The 27258-nt window shown below is 37.8% G+C and overlaps 1 protein-coding gene across 4 annotated transcripts in view; it reads right to left on the reverse strand.

The window, feature by feature from the left end:
- The window catches only part of PPP1R42 (protein phosphatase 1 regulatory subunit 42), a 48384-nt gene that overhangs the window by 6107 nt on the left and 15019 nt on the right, over positions 1-27258 (reverse strand). For 2 of the 4 annotated variants that reach the window (XM_058668703.1, XM_058668704.1), the window contains exons 5-8: positions 26568-26684; positions 9710-9827; positions 5577-5708; positions 152-311 (exon numbers count right to left, since the gene is read on the reverse strand). In XM_058668703.1, coding sequence (XP_058524686.1) covers positions 152-311; positions 5577-5708; positions 9710-9827; positions 26568-26684 — 527 coding nt within the window. Of the gene's footprint in view, positions 1-151; positions 312-5576; positions 5709-8750; positions 8903-9709; positions 9828-26567; positions 26685-27258 lie in introns of those variants that run through there. The other 2 variants (XM_058668705.1, XM_058668706.1) reach the window with 2 other exon arrangements.

Here is a 27258-nt window from a genome sequence, read left to right on the forward strand (position 1 = left end):
CTCTCTCTGTCTCTCTCTGTGTCTCTCTCTCTCTCTGTGTGTATGTGTGACCTTGTACGTTTGATCAAGAAGGATTGAAAATAGAGAATTTATTCTTGTGAAAGTATGCCTGTGCCCAAGAGAAATCACATAAGTAACTGAAGGAACCTACCCCATCTCTTTTGTAGTTTTAGTATTATCTTCTTGGACACTTGCTGTAGACTCACTTCCGTTTACAAGGTATCTTTGTATGTCAGAGAAATAGAGTATTTTTGGTTTACCCACCTGTGGGTAATAAACAGGAACTATGTGACGCATTGTTTCACAGTTACCTGTAGCACACAAAGAATTGAAAGCATCCTGCTTTAAAACTATTAACTAAATTAAAAATAACATCTAACAGTATTAGATTATCTAAATTTTTTTGGAATTACATAAAGTCAAATAGATCTATGATAAAAATCAGTAAGTTTAAATCTAAGGCAAAATATCACAGACTTTCACAAATAAAAATTTCAAGTTTATGGTGAATTCTTATAGCTCAAATGGACATGCTGACATTAATAGAAATATCCACTGCCTTGAATTTTGCCATCCCAAAGTTTTTCCCCCCAATTATTTAACTTCTGGGGAGTAGAATATAATGTATAGCAGCAGCTCAGTTTGGGGGTGTGTTCTTATCTTTTTGTTGAAAATAACATATCATCTCATTTGCCTGTTTAATTCTTCCTTCCTTCCTGCAAGTGATTTCCTTTTAAGTAGGGATCGCTGTATTCACCTCTAATCTCTACTGCCGAGGCTAATCCTTGACACATCCACAGTGCACACTTACCTAGAAGTGCCAGAACGGCATCACTGAAAGATATGTGTGTATTATGGATTTTATTTGGTAATTTTTACAATTTTGAGTTATGTAACTACATAATCTATTTAGGATGTTTTTGTTTATCCAATGATCCTCGAAAGCAGACATTACAAACCCATCATTTTAAGATAAATCTCTGCTATAGTGCTCCAGATTTACAAGGCTGCCAAAAACGTGTAAGAGATAAGGAAGTACAAGCATTGCTATATTCCTAGGAATGTCTGTTTAGTCATAATTCACTTGGTTGCACATAAGTGTACCTGAAAGGGTCATCCTAGTTCAAAGGATTATTGTTTGTTTTAAAAAATACATTTTCTAGATTTTAATTCGTGCCTCTTCCACAGTAAGAGAGCAGTAGACACACACACACACACACACACACAGCACAGAAAATGCAGTTGGCTGTATAAGCAAGAGCAGAGTTATCCTACATTACATACACATTTGTAGAGACAGGATCTGCAGCTCCTCAAGGGGAAGTAACTAGATACTATTGAGACATTCTCAGGTCATTTTCTATTATAGTTATTCCGCCTTAACTTTAAATTTTATTTTAATTGCATATTTGAGTCCATTTCTTATGTAGTAAGTTATATAATCTACTTGATATTTCAAAATGTGTTTATGCATTTGAAAGACAGCATGGAAAAAACAGAGGGAGATGTTGAGAGAGAGAGAGAGAATGAGAATATTGCATTAGGTGGCTTATTTCTCAAATGGATACAGTAGTAGAACTGGGCTGGGAGCCTGGAAATGCATCCCGGTCTTTCATGTGGGTGGCAGGGTCACAAACCACTTGGCGTCTTGCACTGTCTTCCCAATGCCACTAGTAAGAAAGAATTGAAAACTGAGCTGCCAGGCCTTGAACCAGCACTATGATATGGGATGATAGCTTCTCAAGTTGTAGCTTAACATGCTGCACCACAAAACTGACCCCTCCACTTGAATAGTTTAAAAATCAAAGTTCTTGTATGATGTAATAGTCATTCTTTCTTCCAGTTTACTTTTAATTCCAGAAGGCATTTGTTTCCATACCACAAATTTCCTAAATTCTTACCAAGCTGAGGTGGATTTCTAACCACAGTAGTCATTGTTGTCCTCTATACCATCACAGTTCAGCCAGTCAGAATTACAGATCACTAGAACTTTTATTACATAGGTTCTGCTAGCTTTGTCACTTGAGACAAGTTATTTCAACTTTCTGATAGATGAGAAATAGCCTTCTCATTTACAAATTCATATAATTATGTGCCTTATAGGTTATAAAGATTGTATATAAATATGTGCAATATTTAGCACAGTAGATTTCATCTCTCTTTCCCCATTCCTCTTTGTCTCCTAAGCCCTGTGATTTCTGTTTTAGATGAATTAATAATAATTATCTTATCAGAAAACACAACATATGAAATGAACCTCCTCCACTGTAACATTCTATATACTTTTCTATCTACTGTGGAAAGAATATGTAGTGTGAGACCCTGTTCTCATTTAAGTGTTAAATATATTGTTGACTTTATTTTACTGTTTATACAGCAGACTTTATTCATCTTGCTTGACTGAAGCTTTATACCTATTGATTAGTAACTCTCATTTCCTTCCTCAACCCTAGCTACTAGCCAGTAGCATCCCACTGTATAATTTTATGAATTACGCTCCTTTAGATGCACCACGTAAGTGGAATTATACAGTATTTGCTCTCCTGTGACTGCTTATTATTTTTTAATTGTTATGATGTCCTCAGCGTTCATTCATGGTTTTTCTTTTTGCGTATTGCAGAATTTTTGTCTGTTTTTATGGGAAAAAAGTGCTCCATGTTTCAGTTTACATATATGCTATAATTTTCTGAATCCATTCCTCCACCCATGCATATTATTGTTTGGACATTAGGGCATTTGTGAATTATGCTGCTGTGAACATAGGAGTGCTAATATTTCTTAGACTCTCTTGGATTCTAGTTTGTTTGGATGAATACCCAGAAGTGGCATTATATTTGCAATTTTTTGGAAGAACTTCTGTTGTGTTTCCCATAGTGGCTGCGCCATTGACACAATGCAAGGTTCCAGTTTCTCCATCTCCTCACCAACATTTGCTGTCTTTTCCTTGAATGACAGTAATCCTGTGAATGTGAAGTAATAGCTAACTATGACTTACATTTCCCTGATGATGAGTGACACTGAGCATTTTTTATATATGTTAATCACTTGTATGTGAATTTTCTTTTCTTTTTTTGAGACATGCCTACTCAAATCCTTAGTTTCTTTTTACGTGTTTTTTTTGTTTTGGTTTTCTTTGTTATGCTGTAGGGATTTCTTGTATGTTTTAGAAATCAACCTCTGTCAGATATATGGTCTCAAGTATCGTCTCCCATTTTGTAGATTGCCTTTTTAATCCTTTTGATTGTTTTCTTTGCTGTGCAGAAGATTTTGGTTTGATGTAGTCCTATTTTTTTTTAAAGATTATCTGTTTTTATTGGAAAGTCAGCTATTCAGAAAGGAGAAGAGACAGAGAAGATCTTTCATCCATTGATTCACTCCCCAAGCAGCCACAGTGGCTGGAGAGGAGCTGAGTGGATCTGAAGCCAGGAGCCCTGAGCCTCTGCTGGGTCTCCCACAGGGATGCAGGGTCCCAAAGCCTTGGGCTGTCTTCTATTGCATTCCTAGGCCACAGTCAGGGAGCTGGATGGGAAGCAGGGCCACCAGGACATGACCTGGCATCGATATGGCATCCTGGTGCATGCAAGGCAAGGACTTCAGCCACTAGGCTACCACGCCAGGCCCATTTTTTGCTTTATTCCATGAGTCTGATGTCACACCTATGAAATCACTGCCAAGATACATGTCATGGGGCTTTTCTTTTGTATTTTCTTCAGGAGATTTACAGTTGTGGGTCTTAGGTTTTGAGCCTTTAACCATTTGGAATTGATTTTTGTGCATAGTATGAGATTCATGATTTATTATTTTACATGTGGATATCCAGTTTTCCCAGCACCATCTGCCAAAGAGAATGTCCATTTCCCATTACATATTCCTGTTAAAGATCAGCTGAGCATATATGTGTGGATTTATTTCTGGGCTTTCAGTTGTGTTCTATTGTTCCATATTTCTATCTTATGGCAGTGTCATATAGTTCTATAACAATTGTTTAGGTAGTGTTTAATTTAGGAATTGTGATACCTATAGCCTCATTATTCTTTCGGTAAATCTATTTGACTCTTGCTGGTCTTTTCTCATATAAATTTTAATTTTTTGTCTTTTTCCTTAAAAATGCCACTAGAGAATGAATGTTTGGGACAATAGTTAAGATGTATGCATCTCACATTGGAGTACCTGGGCTCAAGTCCAGTTTTTCTTTAAAGTCCAACTTTATGAACCCTAAGAGGCAGCAGTGATGACGGTTCTAACAGCTGGGTCCTGACATCTCCCATGGGGGATCTGGATTGAATTCCCAGATCTTGGCTCTGTGTTTTTAGCTACAGCCATAGCCATTGCAGGTATCTGGGGAATGGATCAGTAGGAAGGAGACTTCTGTTTTCCTGCCTCTCAGTTTTAAAATTTAAAAATAAAAAATGCTCCTGTGATTTTGATAGGGATTGATTGAATCTGTAGATCAGTTTTAGAATGTGGAAATTTTAACATGGAATGTCTTCTCATTTGCGTCTTTATCATTCTTCTTTTGATTGATATTGCAAATGACTTTTTGTGATTTCCTGTTTTTTTTTTATTTGCTGTTGATACATGCTACTTTAAAGATTGTTGTTGTTTTTGTTTACTAGTTGGGGTCATGTCAAAATCACCAGAGCTCCATGCCTTTCACCTCAGCTTCTCCTCATGTCAACCTCCTCATCCTTGAGTACAGAGCTCTGAGGATATGCTAAACTTACATACAGCCTCAGTCTATTACTCCAGTTCCCCTATTCTTTTTCATTGCCCTGATCCCTTTTCTATGTTCTCACAACTCACGATAAACAACTGTGAGACAAGTATATCATCGACAAACATTATCATGAAAAGAAGGAAGGGAGAGGATCGTTTCAGTGTCACAGACTGCAAAATTTGTTAGTCAATTCCAGGATGTTCCTTAATATGAAAAATCTCATTAGTATGCATTACATGTGGTTGCATTAGGCAGGCAAGAGAGGTTGGTGTATTCTTTATAACACATTGCGAGTATGCTATAATCCAAATATTCAAGTGTTAGTGTGTATGCATAAAACCAGACAGGCCACAAAGAGCAGGCCCAATGTGATTGTGATACATGTTTATTTTCTATCTTAGTGAAAAAAAGCTATGATTTTTAAAATTTTCTATTCTGATTTCTGTACTGTTGCTCATCAAATAGACTAGTGACTCAAGTTCCAAAATTTTTATAGCTGATTATTATTTTACAATTTACATTATTGATATTAGGCACTTTTGCCAAATATAAAATCACACATTTTCTCCCAAGTCTCACAGCTCTGTGTTTACATAGCAGGCATAACCCAAACATAAGTTTTGGTCATAATGGCTACCATTTTCATACATAAATACAAGCATAATTTCCCTATAATTGTATTTATCTTTATGCACAACTAAATAAATAAGCTTTTTTTTTTAAAAAAAAAAAGTAAACCAAAAGCACTAAACTGAAACATCTAAACACATACACACGAATTATTTCTTGGCTGTTTCTTTCTTTGTAAGATTATTGCCTTTGTTGCAAGAACGGGAGCTAGTAATGGCAGTGTGCTTACTTATGTAAGAGTTCTTGGCATCCTCATTTCTGATGCTTCTCTTCTTGCTGATTTTCCTGGCATCTTTGGATGCTTTCCAATTCACCAGGAATTGTCTTTCTACATCTTTAATTTCTTTTCCATCAAGAAATTCTGCAGAAAAATGCATATGTTTAACAAATATATTGGATACACATAATGATACAAATAAATATACATACGTTCAGTTTAGAGCACATGGATTTAGTTTTACATCATAGGCTGAAATAAACTTCTCTTAAACTGCCTTAAACATATAACATATGCTTTTCATTGTTATTTATTTTTAGATCTTCCATGCACTTGTTTTTTTTTTTTTTTAAGATTTATTTTTATTACAAAGTCAGATATACACAGAGAAGGAGAGACAGAGAGGAAGATCTTCCATCCGATGATTCACTCCCCAAGTGAGCTGCAACAGGCCGGTGCACGCCAATCCGAAGCCAGGAACCAGGAACCTCTTCCAGGTCTCCCACGTGGGTGCAGGGTCCCAAAGCATTGGGCCGTCCTCGACTGCTTTCCCAGGCCACAAGCAGGGAGCTGGATGGGAAGTGGAGCTGCCGGGATTAGAACCGGCGCCCATATGGGATCCTGGGGCGTTCAAGGCAAGGACTTTAGCCGCTAGGCCATGCCGCCGGGCCCTCTTCCATGCACTTGTTCACTTTCCAACAGCTGCAGCAGCCTGGGTTGTGCAAGGCTGAAGCTGGCATCAAGAATTCAGTTCAGGACTCCCACACAGATGGCAGGGACCCAACTACTCGAGCTATCACCTGCTGCCTTCCAGGATGTGCATTAGGAGGAAACGGCAATCAGGAGTGGAACCAGGACTCTGCTTACTTTAAAATGGGTTGTGAGTGTCCCATCTGGTATCTTAATCACCATGCCAATACCTGCCCATCAACACAATTTTCAGTGGCTGGTCACATTGTTTGTATGGGACATAAATAAAAATATTGAACAATTCCCTTATTAGAGAATATTTTTATGTTATCTTGTAAACATAAATACAAATGGCTTCTAATTAATAAAAAGATTGTATTTTCCAATAAAGCTTTATATAATAGATTTTTTAAGTCACGCAATTTTGTGGTCAGTGCTGTAACATGGCAGGTAAAGCTTTTGCCTGAGAGTCCAACAACCCCTGTGAGTTCTGATTCTAGTCTTGGCTGCTCTAATTCCTAGCCAGCTCTCTGCTACTGTGCCTGGGAAGGCAGCAGAGGATGGCCCAAGTGCTTGGGCCCCTGAAACCAAATGGGAGACCCAGAAGATGCTTCTGGTTTCGGACTGATCCAACATCTGCTGTTGTTATTTTGGGGAGTGAACCAGCAGATAGATGAGCTTTCTGTGTCTCTCACTTTCTCTATAACTCTCTCTTTCAAATAAAGAACTTAAGCAATTCTTTTTCATCATCCATGTGATTTTTTACCCTGGGTCCCAGAATGTAAAAAGGACATATTAAAATGTATTAGATTATATTCTTTCAGGGAAAAGTGATAATTTCCTGACAAGATATTAGTGGTACTACTGAAAATATTAGCACTGCCGTTTAATATGATATTGTATTATACCCAAAGCACAAAATAAAGTGATGAAAGTAGGATATAATTAATGTTGCTTATCCAAGTGGAATAGATTCCAAGATCCCCAGTAAATGGTTAAAAATGTGGACTATTATACCCTGCGTGTGTGTGTATATATATATATAAAATGTCATATATATATATCAGTTATAGTACAAATATATATATATGTATAAATATATGTGTGTGTTCCTATATATAGATACCTACCATAAATTTGATTTATAACTTAGGAAAATAAGAGATGAACAACATAAATAATAATAAAATATAAAACATTGTAACAAAATGCTATTAAAAGAGTTTATGTAAATGTGGTCTCTGTCTCTCAAAATATTCCATTTCTTTATTTTCAAACCTCAGTTGACTGTGAGTAACTGAAACCTCGAGAAGCTGACAATGACGGATAGGGGGAGGATACTCTATAAACCAGAATCGTAGAGATATAGCTGTCTCCATATATGTCATTGCGACTGAAGAGTAGCCCTAACTAAAGTGTAATTTGAGAAATTTGCTAAGAGTTTAATCATTAAACATCTCAAGATTTATAATTTTACATTGAGGTCTTTATATTGAATTCTTTCAACTTGTATTTTTTTGAGGTCTTTATAGACATGATTTTATTAACAGTTGTGTAATTTTCACTATTTTTGAGTGGATTATTCGTAACCAACACATTTTAAAACATTTGTTGTAAAGACATAGAATGAAAATCCCCATTTTTTTTTGGCTACAATTCCCTTTTCCTGATGTAGTATCCCAGACAAAGCTGAATAATGACAAGGAAACTGCCTCAGTTAACCTGATTCTATCCTCTTTTCCCCAACTGATCTTAATTGACATTTACATGTGGAAGTGGTTTAGGAGGGGAAGCAAGGTAAAAGGCATTAGATCCTGTGAGATTTATTTCATTTTAATGAGTTGCTGTCAACACAAAATTTCACTTCCACTCATGCTAAGTAAACCAGTTATATGGACTGTCTTAGGTGGTTACTTTTAAACCAGATCCTAAATCCTGTGTTTTTTGGCTTTACATTCTAAGAAATGAGAGTAGGTAGGACAAATTTAAAATTTAAAAAGCAGTTTAATATATGGGCATGGAAAAAAAGACTAGGGGCCAGCAATGTGGCATATCAGGTTGAGCTACCACCTGAAGTGCTGGCATCCCAAATGGGTGCTGGTTTGAGTTCTATCTGCTCCATTTCCACTCGTTCTGTTAGTGTGCTCCTTCACCCACGTGGGAGACCCAGTCAGTGGGAGCTCTTGGCTTCCACTTAGTCAGCTGTGGCCATTGTGATCATTTAGGGGAGTGAACCAGTGAATGAAAGATTCTTTCTCTCTGGCTCTGCCTTCCAAATGAAATAAATCTTTAGAAGCAAAAAAAAAAAAGACGGAAGGATGTTTCCTGATATGTCAGCAGATTCACAGTGGTATTGTAAGTTACATTTGGTTTTCATATATTTTTAAAAATGTTTTGTAATTATAAAATATAATATTTACCCAAAACTAAATCTCTTTATTTGGAAATATGTTTATCTTTGTAAGTTTTGCAATTTTATCATGATACTGTTTCACAAGAAGTACATACAGAAATGGTCTCAATACTGAAGTTCTTCATCATCAGATATTATTAATTTTATTCTGCTTGCTGAGGAAAGAGGGGTGGGCAGAGATGGGAGTGGATGAAATATTGAGGTGTGGGGTTGTATAGCAGAATCATCTGTAGAGCTGTTAAAAATGCATGCACAATGCATTTTTATTTTCTGTTTCTTACCCATAAGGGCACTGCGTGGTCTTTAAATATGCATTTTTGGAAAAAAAATATTTCATTTCGTAATATGCCTTGTTCCTCAGTGCAGAGAACTGCTGCACTAGTGTTGTGATTGGTGAGGCTTTATGACAGTGAGGAGCTTTGAAGCAGTTTTGTCATGCTAGTTTTAGCCTCCAGAACAGCACGTCATAGAAGTTTGGATACGGGAAACTCTCTCACAAGTGTTTCACAAGAGAGTATTTTCGCATTTCCCTGATGCTGTGTAATGTTGTCATTACTGACCACGTGTAGTTATCCGTTTCCCCCCAACGATAGCGCATATTCATATTTGCAAGGGTTTCATTCAGGGGCTCCCTACCCTATCCACTTTCAAATGAAAGGGACTCCTATGTGTTCCTACGGTACTATTTGGCAAATGTCAAGCAGTGAAAACATTGATCAATGTTATCTACTCAGGAGTCTCTTGGGATCATCAGCAAATCTGTACCAATGAAAGTTTGGCAAAAGGTCAACTTGTTCTACACATATGTAACTATTTGTATGTGTGTGTGTGTGGTTATAGCTATATTTTCTCTTTAATTATTTCAGAAAGCATATACTTTTCATGTTTCATGAGTATTTTCAAATTTTAACTTTTGCTATTTTCAAAATACCAAATTTAAAGTTCAGATCAAGATGTTGTATTTATATTTCTGAAAGCTTGCTGGTAACTAGCGAAGCAGATACCTTTCTCTAAGAAAAATATATTAATATAAAACATATACCCAGTGATTTAGACACCAAAATCAGCCTGTCCCTGTATTTTGGCTTGTGACAAACCGGATTTCCACTTAAATCCATTTTCCACAGTTTCATCAGCTTGGGCAGCAAAAACTCCAAATCCTGTAATTGGAGAAGAAAAATCAAGACATAGGTATTTAACAATTATCAGTTCTTCTAGCACATAGGAATTTTTTTGTTTTAAAATGTATTTATTTATTTATTTATTACTTGTAAGGCATGTAGGGAGAGAGAGAAATTTTCCATCTGCCAACTCACTTATTAAATCCCTGGAAATTGACCTGAACAAGCTGAAGCCTGGAGCTAGGGACTCAATCTGGGTCTCCAATGTGGGTGGCAGGGACCCAACCACTCGGTTTTATCATCTGCTTCCTCTCAGGCTATGCGTTAGCAAGAAGCAGGAATTAGTTAAGACCAAAACCCAGGCACTGAGATGTAGGATGTAGGGATCCTATATGGGATCTTGACCCTTATGCCAAATATCCAATCCAGTTGACTATTTTTAATGGTCACTTTTATAGAGTTCTAGCTCAGCGCCACCTATTTAGCATAAAATGGTCTGCACTGATAATAGAGAAGAGAGATCCTGGGTTGCAGCTGACAGAAGTGTCCGCTGTCATACTTCTTTAAATGAACCCAGTCAGTAGCTCAGGAAAAAAACTTGCTGCAGAAGATGCACTGTTCTTAGGAAGAGTTATGGATGTTTACAGATTAAAGCAATTAAGGAGTAGTGAGTCAGCCGTCCACCGCCATTGCAAGATATATATGTTGTTTTTTTAGTTGAAAATCAGTATTCATTTTCAAAAATGTGCAAGAGAAAAAAGAAAGTAGGAGAAAAAAACCCAAATCATACAAAAAGATCACATTTAATATTCTACTGTATATCCTTCTAGTCTTTTAAAGTTTTTATTTGAGAAATAGAGCACCCCCATCTCCTGTTTCACTGCCCACACACTCCCAACTCTCTCTCCCAACCCCTCAATGCCTAGGACTGAAAATAGGAGTTAGAACTTAATCCAGACTGCCATGTGGTGGCAGGAACCCCGTCACCTGAGCAACCAGGTCTGCTCTCTCCCAGGAGCTATGTTACCACGATTTGGGATTCAGGTACTGAATCCAGGTACTCCAGTGCTGGATGAAGGAATCTTGGTGGGCCCTCTAACTGACATCTTAAATGTGAGCCCAAACTCCTGACAATCCAGTCCTTTTTGAACATAGGGAATTCTATTGAAATTTCACCATACTGTGGCATAATTTTGTTTTACAATTATATCATAAACACTTGTGTGCTTTTATAGCTCATAAAGTAGCTAATTGATATTTCAAGGAATAATTAGACTGTTTCGTGGTCCATAACCCAAACGAAAGTAAGAAAAACAAATTAATAGCACTTATGAATCAGCTCTCCCAGCTTACCCTCTTCTCTCCTGTTTATCCCTATTCGAGTTTTTCTCAACTTTTCCTCACTCTCTCTCCAACTCCTTTTTTTGCTTTCTTTCTCACCTCTTTTTAAGAACTATATTTTATTTTAACTAGTATTTAATGGAAGTGAAGTACACATTGAGAATGTCTTAAATGTTACCAAAAGTTTTACATTTTAAAATGAGATAAATTTAATATTTAATAAATTACTCAAAATAATTAATCTATTTGGGATGTTTTCATATCTTGCCTATTGTGAAAAATGCTGAATAAATAGAGAAGTGAATACATCACTCCAAAATAGTGATTTACTTTGTATATCTACCCAGAATTTGGTCTTTGCTAGATTCTGAAAAATCTGAATAAATAACATGTAAAAAAAAAAAAAGGCAGGAGCCCAGCGCAGTAGCCTAGTGGTTAAAGTCCTCACCTTGTGTGTGTCAGGATCCCATATGGGCACCAGTTTGTATCCTGGCTGCTCTACTTCCCATCCAGCTCCCTGCTTGTAGCCTGAGAAAGCAGTAGAGGACAGCCCAAAGCCTTGGAACTCTGAATCTGTGTGGAGACTCAGAAACAAGCTCCTGGCTCCTGTCTTCAGAATGACTCAGTTCCAGCCATTGTGGCCACTTGGGGAATGAACCAGTGGATGGAAGATCTTTTTCTCTGCCTCTCTGTAAATCCGAATTCCAAGAAAAATAAATAAGTCTTTTTTGAAAAAAGAAAACCTAAGGAATTATGGGGTAATCCTAAAGTTGTCAATGCTGCTGCCTGTTGTGTAACTTTAGACAAGTCTATGTCTCCATTTATGAAGTGAGAGTAATTGGGATTAGTTGCCGTGGCATGTGAAGTGCTTGGTGCAAAACAGACGAGTAGTAATTGTGCTAGTTCTCTTCTTCCACTCCTTAGCTAATGCTCCTTACTTTCATTCTTGTCAACATAAATTTTAAAAATTTATAAGAAAAAAGAAGCTTGTAACCTACTAACAAACAAATCGTTGATGTCTTCTAGGAAAGCTATCTTCACAAACAGTAACTCTAGCCCTTCATTCTGAGCCCTGAAGTGTAACCTCGCCACATTTGTCCAAAAGCGTTACTGCGCTGTAATCATCTTATAAGTGAGTTATACTGTTATTTCCCTTACTCTAAAAACTTTTAGGCAAGGGAATGTGCATTACATTTCCTACAGTGTTGATATAATGCCTATGATCTAAAAGTTAAGCCATTGTATAAGAAAACTCTAAATTGATACAGATAAAAAGAGTGGTTAAGCGTTTTGCTAATTGTTTCTCATTTGATAAATGACCCTCAACATACTCCCTCCAGTGTATGTTTACTCAAGACTGACCTAATCCCCTGCTGAAACACGATTACCCTTTGGATACGCTCTGGTTGCTCATTGCCTTCCTGTCTTTAATAAAATGCCTTCACTTTCCTGGTTCTTCATTAAGTTACTAAAGGAAGCAGACACTTTTCTGGACAGTCTCTGTTTGATAAATGATCATGTCATGCTATCGTGTAAAGCAGTGCTGCAAAATACTGGGGAGCTAATTCTGTGTCCCCTGCAGGGCTGGTAAGCTCCTGCGCAGCCGTCTGCGCTCTCGCCACGATTAATGATGGCCACTGATGAACCTCTGTTTGACCAGCATGGTCCAATCTTTATTGGAAACGTCTGGCCCAAGTGTCCTTACTAAATCTAAAGACAGTCATTTGTCATCCCTCTGACTGCCTGTCATCGTCTGCCTTAGAAAAATCTATAAATTTTGGCTTGTTCCTGACTAAACTGTGGGATGAATAAATTTATCTTTGGGTCACTCTGCTGGTCAGGATCAATACTGAGCAGAGGTTGAATAAATTAGAAACTGAGAAAACATGACAGCCCCATTGTATTTTGTTCATTGTGTCTTATAAATCAAATATTTAGTTTATATAAGAGGCAAACATGTCAAGTTTTGAAGATTGTATACCTCATGATAAATGGTCATCAGAAAACCAATGAAGTAAATCACTAATATATCTGACTATGACATTAACTTTTCAGATCATTTTATTGATTTAGAAAACTTTGCAGGCATAAAAACTAGAGGTGTTAAGGGTTTTTTTTAATTCTTTCAAGTTTTTACAGATTTTTGCAAATAATTTATTTTACTTTATACTGCTAGTAAACTATATAATTTGGTACCAGTGAAGTTTATGATTCAACTTACACTTACTATTTTCATAAATATAGAAGTCTTTGTAAGTCATCATGAAAATACTTAATATTTATATACATATATGTGTAAAGAAGTTACAGAAAAAGAAAAAGAAATGTAGCTTAAAATACCATTTAAGCTACAGCACTACAAGTTACAGAATTTCTAAGCTATGGAGTACTGTTTAACCTAAAGCCTTTTCTTAATAATGGTTGAACTTGCCACCAATTTTATCTAGAAAAAGTGTATCACCTGTCCAAATTTGTTATTTTTTTTTCTTCTATTCCTCTTCTCCATTTTTCTGAAAAAAGACACCCAACTCTTTCCCTAGGTTAATCAGGTCTCTTGATTCTGGCCTCTTCCCTTTAGGATTCTCTCTCTTGCATTTCTATTTCCAATCTCTCCTCTTCTGGCTTTTATTCTTTCTTTTACCTGTTATTGACAAAATACTTCACAGAGTGTCCAGCCCAGTGATTTTCAAACTTCCATCAAGGCTTTATATTTAAATCCAGGTTCTAATTTTTAGGTCTGGGGCAGAAGTCGAGATTCTCTGGCACTGCTTCTGCTGATACTATACATCTTCAAGTGGTTTCCCACTGCTCTCAGGGTGAAATAAAACTGTCATGACCTGTATATCCCATCAACTTGTCAGCCCCTGCTTGTATTATATCCTACCTCTACTGCCTTAACTTACCATTCTCATAATTCCCATGTTCTATTTGCCCCAGGTTCTTAACATACTATCTCCTTTGCCTGCTAAGTCCTGATCTTTGTTTAAATGAAGATTTATTTTTATCTAAAAAGCAGATTTAAGGAGAGAAGGAGAGACAGAGATCTTCCATCCATTAGTTTACTTCCCAAAAAGCTGTAATGGCCAGAGCTGAGCTGATCCCAAGCCAGGAGCCAGGAGCTTCTTCCAGGTCTCCCATGAGGGTGCAGGGTCCCAAGGCTTTGGGAATCCTCCACTGCTTTCTTAGGCCACATGTAGGGAGCGTGATGGGAAGTGGAACTGCGGGGACACAAACCAGCACCCAAATGGGATGCTGACGCTAGCAAGGGGAGGATTAGCCGATTGGTGGTTGTGCAGGGCTCTGAATCCTGTTAAGTTATCCTTTGAGCTCAGCTCAGCTAAGCCTCCTCTGGAAGCCTTTAATAACCTTCCTAACTGAAGCCATCCTCTTGCTTTAGGACCGGAGAGCTACGGCTTCTCCTTGTGGTTCTTGTTTTAAGGTGGTTATGTGCTCATGTTTCTGTTCCCCTTAAAGCAGAGAGGTGCCTCAAGGCAAAGATGTATCTGCTTAATACTTACTGTTGCCTACACTGTTTATCAACTGCTGCCAAGAGCAACAGGTTTTTTCAATGAATGAAGAAAGGGATGAATGCATGCGTGGATAGGAGAGGGGAACAGCGCCTGAGGTTAGAAGCAGGATAAGACTTATTAGGGAGAAATAAGTTGGAACTTTCTTCATTGTGTTTACAGAGCTTAAAGATTGTACTCACACTGATAGGACTTTTCTTTGCTACCTGTGTTCCTTTAAATTTTTCTTAAATGTGTTTCTTATTGCTTAGGTTATCATCTTTTTCCCCTAAAGATGTATTCACTTATCCCCATTTATTTATTTTTCAATTTTTATTGGACATTGCTTACATCATTGAGAAGGATGCATTCCCATGTGAGCCTCTGATCAGAGTGGAGAGGGTCAGGTATGCAGGAAAGTGGGTAGGACAAATGTTTCAATTTTTTTTTTCTCCTGCATCTGTCTGTAGGAGAGGAGGAGAAAGGGGTTGCTCTTTGTTGTGAAACTACATTAGCATCTACAGATGGGGGGTGACCCCTCAGAGACCCCAGTGTGTATTCTGAGGATGTTAGTTGAGTGATTTTGATAGTTCTGAGACATCATCAGTTTTTGTTGCACCAGGGTTGAGAAAATATTTCCAAGGTCTGTTGTCTGACAAGGTCCACCTTAGTCATCCACAGACCCAAACACTTATGCAAAACTTGGGCAGGAGAACTGTCCAACCTGTTCTGCTTTCCATTCTCTGATTAGGAACTCCAGGCCCTCTGATGGCTTAGATGAATGGGATTTCATGTCCGCCATGTTCAACTGGGCATGCTGTCCACTGCATCCAAGGCCAGACCACATATCTTGGGGTTTCCCTTAGGACAGGGTTTGAGTTCAGCCCTTTAGTTGGGTAGTCCTCCAAGAAACCTCACTTGTGACCTCAGACTTGACTCTTCTGGGAGCCAGCCAGTGAAGGGTCAGATGCAGTCTGTCACCTGCACCATTCCAACACACATACTGGTGGATGCAGCTGCATGGTTAGTTCAGCCCCTACCCCCATCTCTCATGCATAGTGATGAATATGCACTCTAGCCTAGCCCAACCTACCATAGGCCTAGTCTTCACGCACACCAGTGAGTTTCTCGGCCTAATTGGGCTAATCCCCAGTAACCCCGATTAGATCCACCCCCAGCCCCAGTTTTCATGTGTGTTGGCCTGTGCTGCAGGCCTAGCCTAGTTCATCCTGCATTCCATTCTGGCTCTTGTGCACACCCATAGGTCCTGCAGCTTAGCTCGGCCTGATCCACCTCCAGACACAGTCCTATTTGGTATGCCAGTGGGTGCTGCCACCTTGACCAGCCTAGACTGCCCCCAGCCCTGGCTCTCATGCTCACCAGTGGGAGCTGCAGCTCAGCAGGGGAGTGCTCCCAGTTCCCCTACTAGTCTCATTCTCAGCCCCAGAGCCTATGCCTGCCATGGGGTATTATTTTCTTAAAGCCAAAGAGTTTTCTACACAAAAGACATTGTTAAATATAAATCATTAGCATTTGTTAATTTCTAACACTTCACAAAAATCTTTGTATAGGTAGAATTAACAAAGACTTTATAGTACTGGGTCATCTTTGAAAATATTTATAATACTTAGTATGTGACTAACCCCTCTTTTTGATATATATATCAAATATATATATGATTATACATAATATCATATATATGACATATATATGATTATACGTAATATCATATATAATATACATATGTATATATACGATTGTTTCTGGATGGTTAAAGTCAATGGTAGATTATTAGCAAAAGCAATCATTGAGGAACCTGCTGATATTCATATAAAAGCAGCTGTTTTCAGTGCTAAAAATCTCAGATAATTATAGTGGTTTTGTTAGGATTCTCTAATGATGTCCACCTTCTTTTCCCCATGGTAAAGCTGTCTGTTTCTGACAACTCTTAGGATGGATGTCAGCAACCTTCTTTATAGCTGAGATTTCTCACCAGTGCTACAGGGTTTGATGCCATTAGCTTTTGGGGAACTTAAACAGGATAAAGACTGTCAAAATTAAAGCAAAAACTAGACACACTGAGCCCCAGAAATACATGCAGCAAAACAGATACCTTAATATTCTGATATTAGACTTCAAATGCTTTCTGATTAAACCTTCAGAAGATGATTTAAAATGAACCTCAAAAACGTATTTGTAGTGTATCCTGAGAAATGTCTAGGTTCAAACTCCCAAGAAACTGTGTGCGTCTATTTTTAATTGCTTGTATTCTGAGGTTGAAAGAAAAAGAACTTAGAATTTCGTTCTTACTCCCTGGATATCTTCTCTCTCTAAGAAGAAACATTGATCCTCAGCATATCCCAACCACTGGAACTTATCAGATGGTTTGTGTTTCTTCCCATAATAGTTTGATAATCTTTGTTCCATTATTTATTCATTCTGTATTAAGTGCCTATTATGTGCCAAGCACTGAGCTTGGCTCTGAATAATCCTTAAGTCAATAAATCAAAATTCATTGCTCTCAAAGACAGTGAGTCTAGGGGAGTATACAGTGGTTATACAATAACAGTCATATTCACCAGAATTATTTATTCACTCTTTTAGACTAAAAACAGTGATATAATTAACATATCTTTACAAAAAAACAAAGCATAGTATTTATTACAAAACAGCAAAGCTACTTTCAGTTTCACTTGTTTCAACATACATTTTTCTGCCATGTCTAAATAACAATGTCTCATTTTAGTTTTATTTTTAAAATATTTGTCAACTAATTTCCTACTATGGAAGATGATGAGTTAACTCTTAAAAATACTTTCAATCCCTACAGCACTTCTCTCCTCTCATACTGTCAATAGATATACTAAGATTATTAATTACATCACCATTGAGTGACTAATTACTAACCTAACAAAATTGTTCACAGCTAGACTACATAATATATTATGTTACTGCTTCTTATTTTTCCCTAGAGTTAAAAGTTACTTGTTTATTTGCTTATTTTCTTACTACTCATGCAGCCTGCTGTAGCATTGGGATGGTTACCTTCCTTCAGGGTCTTGTGTGAATTTTCCTAGCCTTTCTCCTGATTTCTAGATGCCAATTCTTGGCTATTGTGAATAGTTCAGTAATAAACATAATGTCTTCACAGGATGATTTCATTTACCTTAAATATATACCCAACTGTGAAAAGACTATATCCTACAGTAGTTCAAATTTTAGTTTTTAAAGGAATTTTCAAAATGTTTTCTACATGGCTGCAGTAATTTGCTTTCCCAATATCAGTGTCAGAAGATTCTCACTTCTCACTGCTGCACTTGTAATCTTTTGTCTTTTTGATAATATGCAATTCTACTGGAGGGATGTAATACCTCATTGTAGTTTTGATTTGCAGTTCTCTGATGACTAGAGATATTGCATATCTTATGTATCAATTGGTCATTTGTATGTCTTTTTTTTTTTTTTGAGAGCTACTTAGATCTACTGCCCGTTTGAAATTGGATTTTTTTGTACTGAGTTGTTTGAGTTCCTTAAATATTCTGGTTATTAAACCATACTCAGGTATGCTGACATATTTTCTCCCATTATGTAGATTGATTCTTTACTATGTTGATGTTTCTTTTGCTGAGCAGCTCTTCAATTTCATAAAAATCTATGTCTATTTTTACTTTTTCTCCCTGTATTTGTGGTTGATGTAATAAATATTTGCTTTTTCCAGTGTCCTAAAATATTTTCATGTTGTTTTTAATAGTTTCCTAGTTTTCAGTTCTATTTTTGAGGTTTTCTTTTGATGTGTGTGTGTTTTGTTTTGTGTAATGTGAGAGATATGGGTTTAGTTTTATCTTTTACATGTGGATATCCTAGCACCATTTATCAAAAATACTGTCCTTGCTCAAGTGCGTGTTCTCAGACCCTCTGCCAAAGAGCAGTTGACTGTAGTTATATGGGTTTACTCTGAGGGTCTTGGGTCTCTGTTCCATTTCACTGATCTTTGCATCTTTTTATGCCTCTGCTAGGCTATGTTAATTACTATAACTTTGTTATATATTTTGTAATCAAGTAATGTGGTATTTCCTCTTTGTTCTTTTAACCCCAGATTACTTTGGTGCTTTGTGGTTCCACACAAGTTTTAGTAGTGCTTCTTCTTCTAGTTCTGTTAAAAAATGGTATTGGTAATTTGATAGGGATTGCACAGAATCTGTAAATTATTGGAGTAGTATGAGCATTTTTTCAATATGTATTCTTCCAGTCCATGTACACAGGATATCTTTAAATTTCTATGTGTCTTCTAATTTCTTTCAACATGTTTAACAGAATTTAATGTAGATGTCTTTCATCTCTTTAAATTTATTCAATGGTATTTTATTTTTGTAGTTACTGAAAATGAGATTGCTTTGTAAAATTTCTTTTTCAGATAATTTGCATTGCTACTGATGATTGTATGTTGACCTTGTTTCTGTAAACTTTGCTGGATTTGTTTGTAAGTTCTGATGTTTTCTCAATGCAGCCTTTGGGCTTTTCTCTGTATAAGATCATTTCACCTCATGGCTTCTCATTTATGGAAATGTATAGTGATGGAGTACTGGGGTCTACCCTATCCAGATGTGGGGGTACAATGCAACATGCATTCCTGCTTCCAAACAAAAGATGGATTCCCAATGAAACTGTTGGAAATGTGTAGACAATGGGATGCCAAACTGCATGACACTGTCTGTACCAGCAATGTCAGGGCACACTTAAATAAGAGAGACTGATGGAATTATGACTCCTTATGAAGGACTATACTATTGTGACAACATAGGGAAAACCTGTCGGGGGTGGGAATTTGGGGGGGGATCCCAAATAAAATAAAATTTAGAAATTTTTAAAAAATGAAAAATAAATCCAGAAAAAAATTTAAAATAAGATCATTTCACCTGCTAACAATGATACTTTGACTTTTCTCTTTTCAGTTTGAATGCCTGTTATTTCTCTCTCTTGTCTCATTGCTATGGGGAGGATTTCCAGTACTATGTTGACAAAAAATAAAAGTTGACATTCTTTCTTGCTCCAAATCTTACAGAGAAAGTCTTAAGCTTTTCTCCATTCGTCTGATGTTATGTATTAGCTTGTTATATATGGCTTTTATTAAGTCTAGTTATGTTCCTTCTGTAACTAAATTGTTCAGAATTTTTATCACGAAAGTATTTTGGGTGCTATTAAATACCTTTTCTGTATCAACTGAAATGATCATATGATACTGGTCCTTTATTCTGTTGATGTGATAAGATCAATCATATTTATTGATTTGTGTACATTGAATCATCCTTAGATCTCTGGCATGATACCCACTGATGGTGGTGATTCATATGTGGTATTGGATTTAGCTTATAAGTATTTTGTTGAGGATTTTTATATCAATGTCCATCCAGGATATTGGCTTATAGCTGTTTTTGCTATTTCATTTATCATGTTTTAGTATTCTAATAATATTGTTGTCATAGAATGAGTTTAGAGGTCTTGGCACGATGGCTCAGTAGCTAAATCCTCACCTTGCATGAGCTGGGTTTCCATATGGTGTCGATTCTTGTCCCGGATGGCCCAAAATCTTTGGACTCTGCACCCATGTGGGAGACCCAGAAGAAGCTTCTGACTCTGGATTGGCTCATCTCTGACCACTGTGGCCACTTAGGGAGTGAACCAGTAGACAGAAGATCTTACTCTCTGTCTTTCCTTCTCTCTTTAAGTCTGCCTTTCCAATAAAAATAAAACAAATCTTAAAAAGAATAATTCCTTCCTCTTCTATGTTTTGGAGCAATTTAAGAACTGGTATTATTTCCTCTTTAGGTACTTTGTAGAATTCAACAGTGAAGCCTCTGGTTCTGACCTTTGCTTTGGTGAGACTTACTGATGACTCCATCATGCTACTTGTCAGTATTCTATCTGGGTATGTCTTCATGACTCAGTCTTCCTAATGCATGTGTATCTAAGAATTTGTCTTTTTCTTCCAGTACATCTCTTGGGCTGGTTCAGTTTTCGTAGAGAAGAATCTTCCAACTTTTCACCAGTTGTTTTAGGACACTCTGGCAGTTTTAGGAGTAGCACCTGGGATGAGTGCATTAGGGGGAGAAAAGTGTTGACTCCCTAACATTTCACTAGTCAGTCTTTTCACTAAAGCCATCTTTTACCAGCATTATCCTGTACTGCTGTTTTTGACCCACAGTCTCTGTTTTGACTTCATACATTAAACTGGTCCTCTCTAAGTTGGTTTGTCTGATGTTCTCTCCAGTTAGTCTTTTAATTTTATTTACACTTACCCTTTAATTCATACATTGAAATACCAGGTAGTATGAGTATTTCATGCAAAGCCTGAAAGATGGTTCTCAATTGTAATATGAAAAGATATTTCTATCAGGGTCAGTGGCTTTGGTTAGAAGAAAAATAATGTGGAGCCTGGTTGTGGCACAGTACATTAAGCTTTTAAATGCAATGCCAGCATCACATATGGATACCAGTTCAAGTCCCAGCTTCTCCATTTTCAATCCAGCTCCTTGCTAATGTCCTGGGAAAGTAATAGAAGATGACCAAGTGCTTCGATCCCTAGAGGAAGCTCCTGGCTCCTAGCTTGGTCTTGGCTCAGCCATGTTTGCTATGGTTATTTAGCAAATGAGCCAACAGATGGAATATCTTTTCTGCCTTTGCTTCTCTGTAACTCTGTTCCTTTCAAATAAATAAATCTATCTTTAGGAGACAGAGAGGGGGATAGAGAGAGAAAGAGAGACAGAGAAGCAATGTGACCCCTGCTAAGCATTCAGTGCTGAAGCATGCAAAAAGCTGGATGGGCCAAGCATAATCTCACGATTGCCAAATCCAGTGCATTTCTTATAACTTCTTATCTGCCCTCATGTTAACCATTGAAAGAGGCCACACACACTTCTTACTGTTCCCTTTTCTCTTCTCCAACATGACTCTTTCTGGAGCCTTCTAACTGATCTTTACATTTTGGAATGTTTCTTTGCTTAGGTTTGATCTCATTTACTTTGTTTTAACAATGTTTTGTCCATGGCTCCAAATACATAAATGATGTTGATTCTCAAACATTCTGATCTCCTTTGAATTACAGATGCCTGTTTGACATGTCCGTTTCAGTGTCCAGTGGGTATTACAATAGAAGAAGTTCTTCTGTCCTTTCTCTGTTATCCCCAAACTCATCAAGGCTGTCATGTCTTCATAGTTCCTCTCACAAAGCCATCCAGTTTCCTCCTTTTCCTGTATTCTTACATCCTACTCATCAATTTCCATGGGTTCCGGCTAAAAATATATTTCTAAGCCACCCACTCCTACTCACATCCAAGCAACCAACCTCGTTTCTGCAGCAATCTCCTTGATGTCATTCTTTAAACACCATTCTTTACATAGCAGAGAGAAAAACTTTTTAAATAAATGTAATCCTTTCTGTGACTTTTTGTTGCACTTACAATAAAGTGAAAAGTTGTGATCCTGTTCTAAACAGTCTCTTAAGAAATGTCCTATGTTGGGCCCGGCAGTGTGACCTAGCGGCTAAAGTCCTTGCCTTGAACGCACCAGGATCCCATATGGGTGCCGGTTCTAATCCCGGCAGCTCCACTTCCCATCCAGCTCCCTGCTTGTGGCCTGGGAAAGCAGCTGAGGACGGCCCAATGCATTGGGACACTGCACCCACATGGGAGACCCGGAAGAGGTTCCTGGTTCCTGGCTTCGGATCGGCACGCACCAGCCCGTTGCGGCTCACTTGGAGAGTGAATCATCGAACGGAAGATCTTCCTCTCTGTCTCTCCTCCTCTCTGTATATCTGACTTCGTAATAAACTGAATAAATCTTTAAAAAAAAAAAAAGAAATGTCCTATGTTTTCCTTTCTAATCTCATGTTATTATGTTTTCTCTTCATACCTGAACAGTGATTTGGCCTTTTTGGTTCCAATAACTCTAAGTACTCTTTGGCCTTAGACCCCCTGTATTTGCTGTTTCCTAGGCTGACATGTTTCCCTAGCATTTCTCATCTTCGAAATGTCAATGCAAATGTTATTTCCTTGAAGATCTTTTTTTTAAATGATGTGAACTTCTTTTCTATTACATCATCCTATTTATTCCTCCATTGAACTTTTCATTTCTTCTCTTCTATGTATTTTCTGAATATTTCCTCCTCTGCCCCATTGTAATATAATCTTTCTTTAAGTGTCGAGACCCCATGGCTAGGATGTGTTTCCCTAAGGGCCTAGAACACTACCTGGCTCAAAGATTGTACTCTGAATAGATCATTTTGATGAGAAGGAAAAGTTATACAGAAGAGATGTATTAAATTTAGTCTTTAAGAATGAAGAATTGGCTACTTAAATGCTGATCATTACATGAAATAATCAGCAGTGATGAAGGTTTTTATTTTGGTTATGCTTTTATTCTGGCTATGTAGTAACATGGCCTAGGACTAATTATTGTTAGCAAAACAGTGTGAGCAGGATTTGTTTAAAGAGATAGAGATGATACACATTCGGTAGTGAATGGTAACAACCCCCCTCCATGAAATGGTACCTGCTGCTTCTGCCCTGTTGCTGCCAGATGTTGTACCCACAGGAAGACCCTTTTGTGCTATAGGGAATAGCACCCCAATTGAATATACAAATAGGTAGCAATTTGGGCAGGGTTCAGTACTTGGTGATATCTGGAAGTTCATGGCATTTCCATGTGGGAAGACACAAACACATGGTCATTATGGCATCTTGTACAAGATGGGAGAAAAAGGTTCAGGTGCACTGAGGGAAGGGGGTGTGCTGGGCCTGTAGCCATGTTGGGTTGGCTTGAAAGGGGATGGAATTTAGCAGTGTGTGGCTAAAGCTCAGAGATTACTGAAAGTTTCTTACTTCCTCCTCCCACTTCCCTGTCCAGCCTATATCAGTAGAACTTTTGGGATCATTTGGAGGCTAGTAGTGATCAAATTCCTCTGTCCTGAGTTAAAATCATAATGAAATAAGACTTTGGAAGTAATAACAGTACTTAAAATTAATCTTGATAATTATGATAATTAAAAACTAGGGGCTGTTGCTGTGGGACAGTGGGGTAAGTCACTGCTTCAAGACCAGCATCTCATATCACATGGCTGTTTTGAATCTTAGCTGCTCTGCTTCTGATCCAGCTCCCTGCCAATTACATGGGAAAGCGGTGAATCTTAGCTTAAACACTTGGGTGCCTGCCACCAGAATTTCACTCTGATTCCAGCTTCCTGTTAATGTGTATCCTAGGTGGCAATACATAATGGGTCACATACTAGGGTCCCTGTTATCTGTGTTGGGGACCTAGATTGGGTTTCTAGCTCTTAGCTTTTGGAGAGGGAACGAGTAGAATGGGAGTTTCTCTCTCTCTCTCTCTCTTTTCCTCTGTGTGTCTCTCTGCTCATCTCTTTGTCCCCAGATATACTTTAAAAGTTAATCAGGGCCCAACATGGTAGCCTAGCAGCTAAAGTCCTTGCCTTGTATGTGCTAGGATTCCATATGGCTGCCAGTTCGTGTCCTGGGAGCCCTGCTTTTCATCCAGCTCCCTGCTTGTGGCCTGGGAAAGCAGTCGAGGACAGCCCAAAGCCTTGGGACTCTGGACCCAGGTGAGAAACCCGGAAGAGGCTCCTGACTCCTGGCTTCAAATTGGCTTAGCTCCAGCCATTTTGGTCACTTGGGGGGGTGAATAATTGGAAGACCTTCCTCTCTGTCTCTCCTCCTCTGTATATCTGACTTTCCAATAAAAAGAATAAAATAAAATATTCTTAAAAAGTAACTTTTGGGCTCGGCAGCGTGGCCTAGTGGCTAAGGTCCTCGCCTTGATCCCATATGGCTGCTGGTTCTAATCCCGGCAGCTCCACTTCCTCTCTATCTCTCCTCCTCTCAGTACATCTGACTTTGTAATAAAAATAAAATAAATCTAAAAAAAAAAAGTAACTTTTAGAATCATCAGATAACTGGAAGTAATTCTAGAAGCAATAGCTCTGGACCCAGCGCTGTGGTACAACAGGTTAAGCTACCCCCTTGAAATGTCTGCCTTCCATATAAGCGCCAGTTCAGGTCTTGGCTATTGCGTGCTACCAGTCTAGTTTCTGCTAGTTGTGCCTGGTAATTAAAAAAAAAAAAAAAAAAAAAAAAAGCAGGAGCTCTGGGTTGGGCTTTTGGTGTAGGAGTTAAGATTCTGCTTAAAATGCCCACAGGCCATATCTGAGGGCCTGGATTCATATGCCAGCTCCACTCCCAATTCCAGCCACCTGCTAATATTAATGCATACTCTAGCAGACAGGAGGACAGCTCAGTGGCTGGAGCATGGCCACCACGTGGGAGACCTGGGTTGAGTTCCCAGTGGCTACCTTCAAGCTCTAGACTAGGGCACTTGTAGGCATTTGGAGAGTGAATGAACACATGGGCTTGTTCTCTCTCTCTTCCTTCTCCCTCCCTCTTCACTCCCTCACTTCCCTCTGACTTTAAAATAAGTAAATAGACATTTTTAAAAATAAGAGCTCAGTTTATGGAGAAAGAAGCCCATTCCATTGCCAAACTAGAAAATATGAGGTTGTAGTAATAGCTAAGCTCTTGGAAAACCCTTTCCAGAATGTCTTCCTTAACCCCAAGCTGAGTTAGAGTTACTACAATATTTATGAAAACAGAGACGTGGGGCTAGCACTTCTGGTAAAGTGAGTTAAGCTACAAACTGTGGAGCTGACATCCCTTATGGACACCAGCTTCTAGGCCTAGCTTCTCTACTTCAATCCAGCTCTCTGCTAATGTGCCTGGGGAATAAATCGAGGATTGCCTAAAGCCTTGGGACCCTCCACCCATGTGGGAGACCTGGGAGAAACTCTTGGCTCTCGGCTTCAGATTGGCTTAGCTCCAGCTGTTGCAGCCATTTTGGGAGTGAGTCAGTAGATGGAAGGTCTCTGTCTCTTCTCTCTGTAAATCTGATCTGCCTTTCCAATAAAAATAAATAAATCTTTCAAAAAATAGAATTGCTTTGTGTTTTCAATGTTGATAATAAGTTTCTTGAGGCCAGGAAGTACATCCTTCCTTTCTTTATTCTATACTGTGCCTGTATAGTGTCTGACAAATATGTGACCAATATATATTTGAATGAATAATTGAATGAGTGTAGTATAATATTATATAGATTTAATATAGCTAGTAAAAATTAGAATAAATGGAAAATCCAGGGCACACTTGCAAATGGGAACAGCCAGGAAAGAGGACTGATATAGTCATAGTTACTAAAAACTAGGTGATATGATTTATGAAGTGGGAAATCTAATCTATAGAAAGAAACATTTCATGGAAAAAAATAATGCAGAGAATAAAAGGCATATACTTCCTTCTCAGAAGGGACTTTTGTTGAATTAATAAGAGATGGAGGCATTGGTGTTTGGGAGAGAAACCAGATAAGAGGGCAGAATCACCTAAATACATTAAAAAATTTTAGAGTCAAAAATTTTTTTAGAACAAATCCAGAATAGTTTTTTTTTAAGAATAATTTTTAAATGCTATACTCAAGTGACACATTTTATGACTATTTCAAAATACATTTTTTCTTTTAACAAATTTTTAAAAATTTCTTTTTCTTTCAGAATATATTTGACAGTGTGATAGAGGTCTTCCATCTGTAGTCTCACTTTCAAATAGCCATAATGGTAGGAGCTGCTGGGAGCCTGAGACTCCGTCTGGGTCTCCCATGTGAGTCATGTGGGGGTCCAAGTACTTTGGTTATCTTCTGTTCCTTTCCCAGGCACATTAGCAGGGAGCTGGATAAGAAAGAGTAGCTGGGGCTTGAATTGGTGCTCTGATATGGGCTGCTGTCATCGTAACTGGCAGCTTAACTCACTGTGCCAAAATGCCTTCTACAAAATGTTTTTTCAGTTGTAATCTCCAATAAACATATTAAAAATTTTATACTATACCTTCACATGCAGAAGTTGGTTGTCAACTGCTATGAGGTGATTAAGATTCTCCAATATTTCTAAGTCTCTTATGTCATCAATATTATTGTTTCCAATATTCAATATAGAGAGGGATTTCTATAATAAGAAAGGCAATAAAAATTAGACTTAGTAAATAATGTGAATACTATATGTAAAAATCAGAAATTCTAATACTTGGAAAGTTTAAGACTTGCCAGTTTAGACTTTTTGGCTTATTATAAAAGTCATGCAGATTTTGATTTTAAGCAACTTTTTTCGTGAGACTTTTAGAATTATGGTATAACTGTGACGTACTCCTTTTGTCTATAATTCTTCAATACAACCTGCTTTAACTTTTTAGGGTAAGAATCAAAAAGCAAAAAACAATTCTCCAATAATTGAGTAACACAACACAAAAAATGTTTGTTGCAACTTAAGCCTTTTATCATTTTGTGTTAAATATCACAAAGATTTAAGTGTATTTATTCGCAACACTAACTCAGAGTTATTTTAAAATCTGAGGCCCAGCTCTTCATTTAAGGGGATGTATAGTAGCTGTGTAATGGAGACTGTCATATCTAGTAACATGTCATTTAACTTCAGGCATTGTAAATTTCTATTTGTTGATTTTGTATTCTGACTTTTCATTTAAGGGGATGTACAGTAGTTGTGTAATGGAGACTGTCATATC

This window comes from Ochotona princeps, chromosome 9 (genome assembly GCF_030435755.1).
Source record: "Ochotona princeps isolate mOchPri1 chromosome 9, mOchPri1.hap1, whole genome shotgun sequence".
NCBI classification, from domain to species: domain Eukaryota; kingdom Metazoa; phylum Chordata; class Mammalia; order Lagomorpha; family Ochotonidae; genus Ochotona; species Ochotona princeps.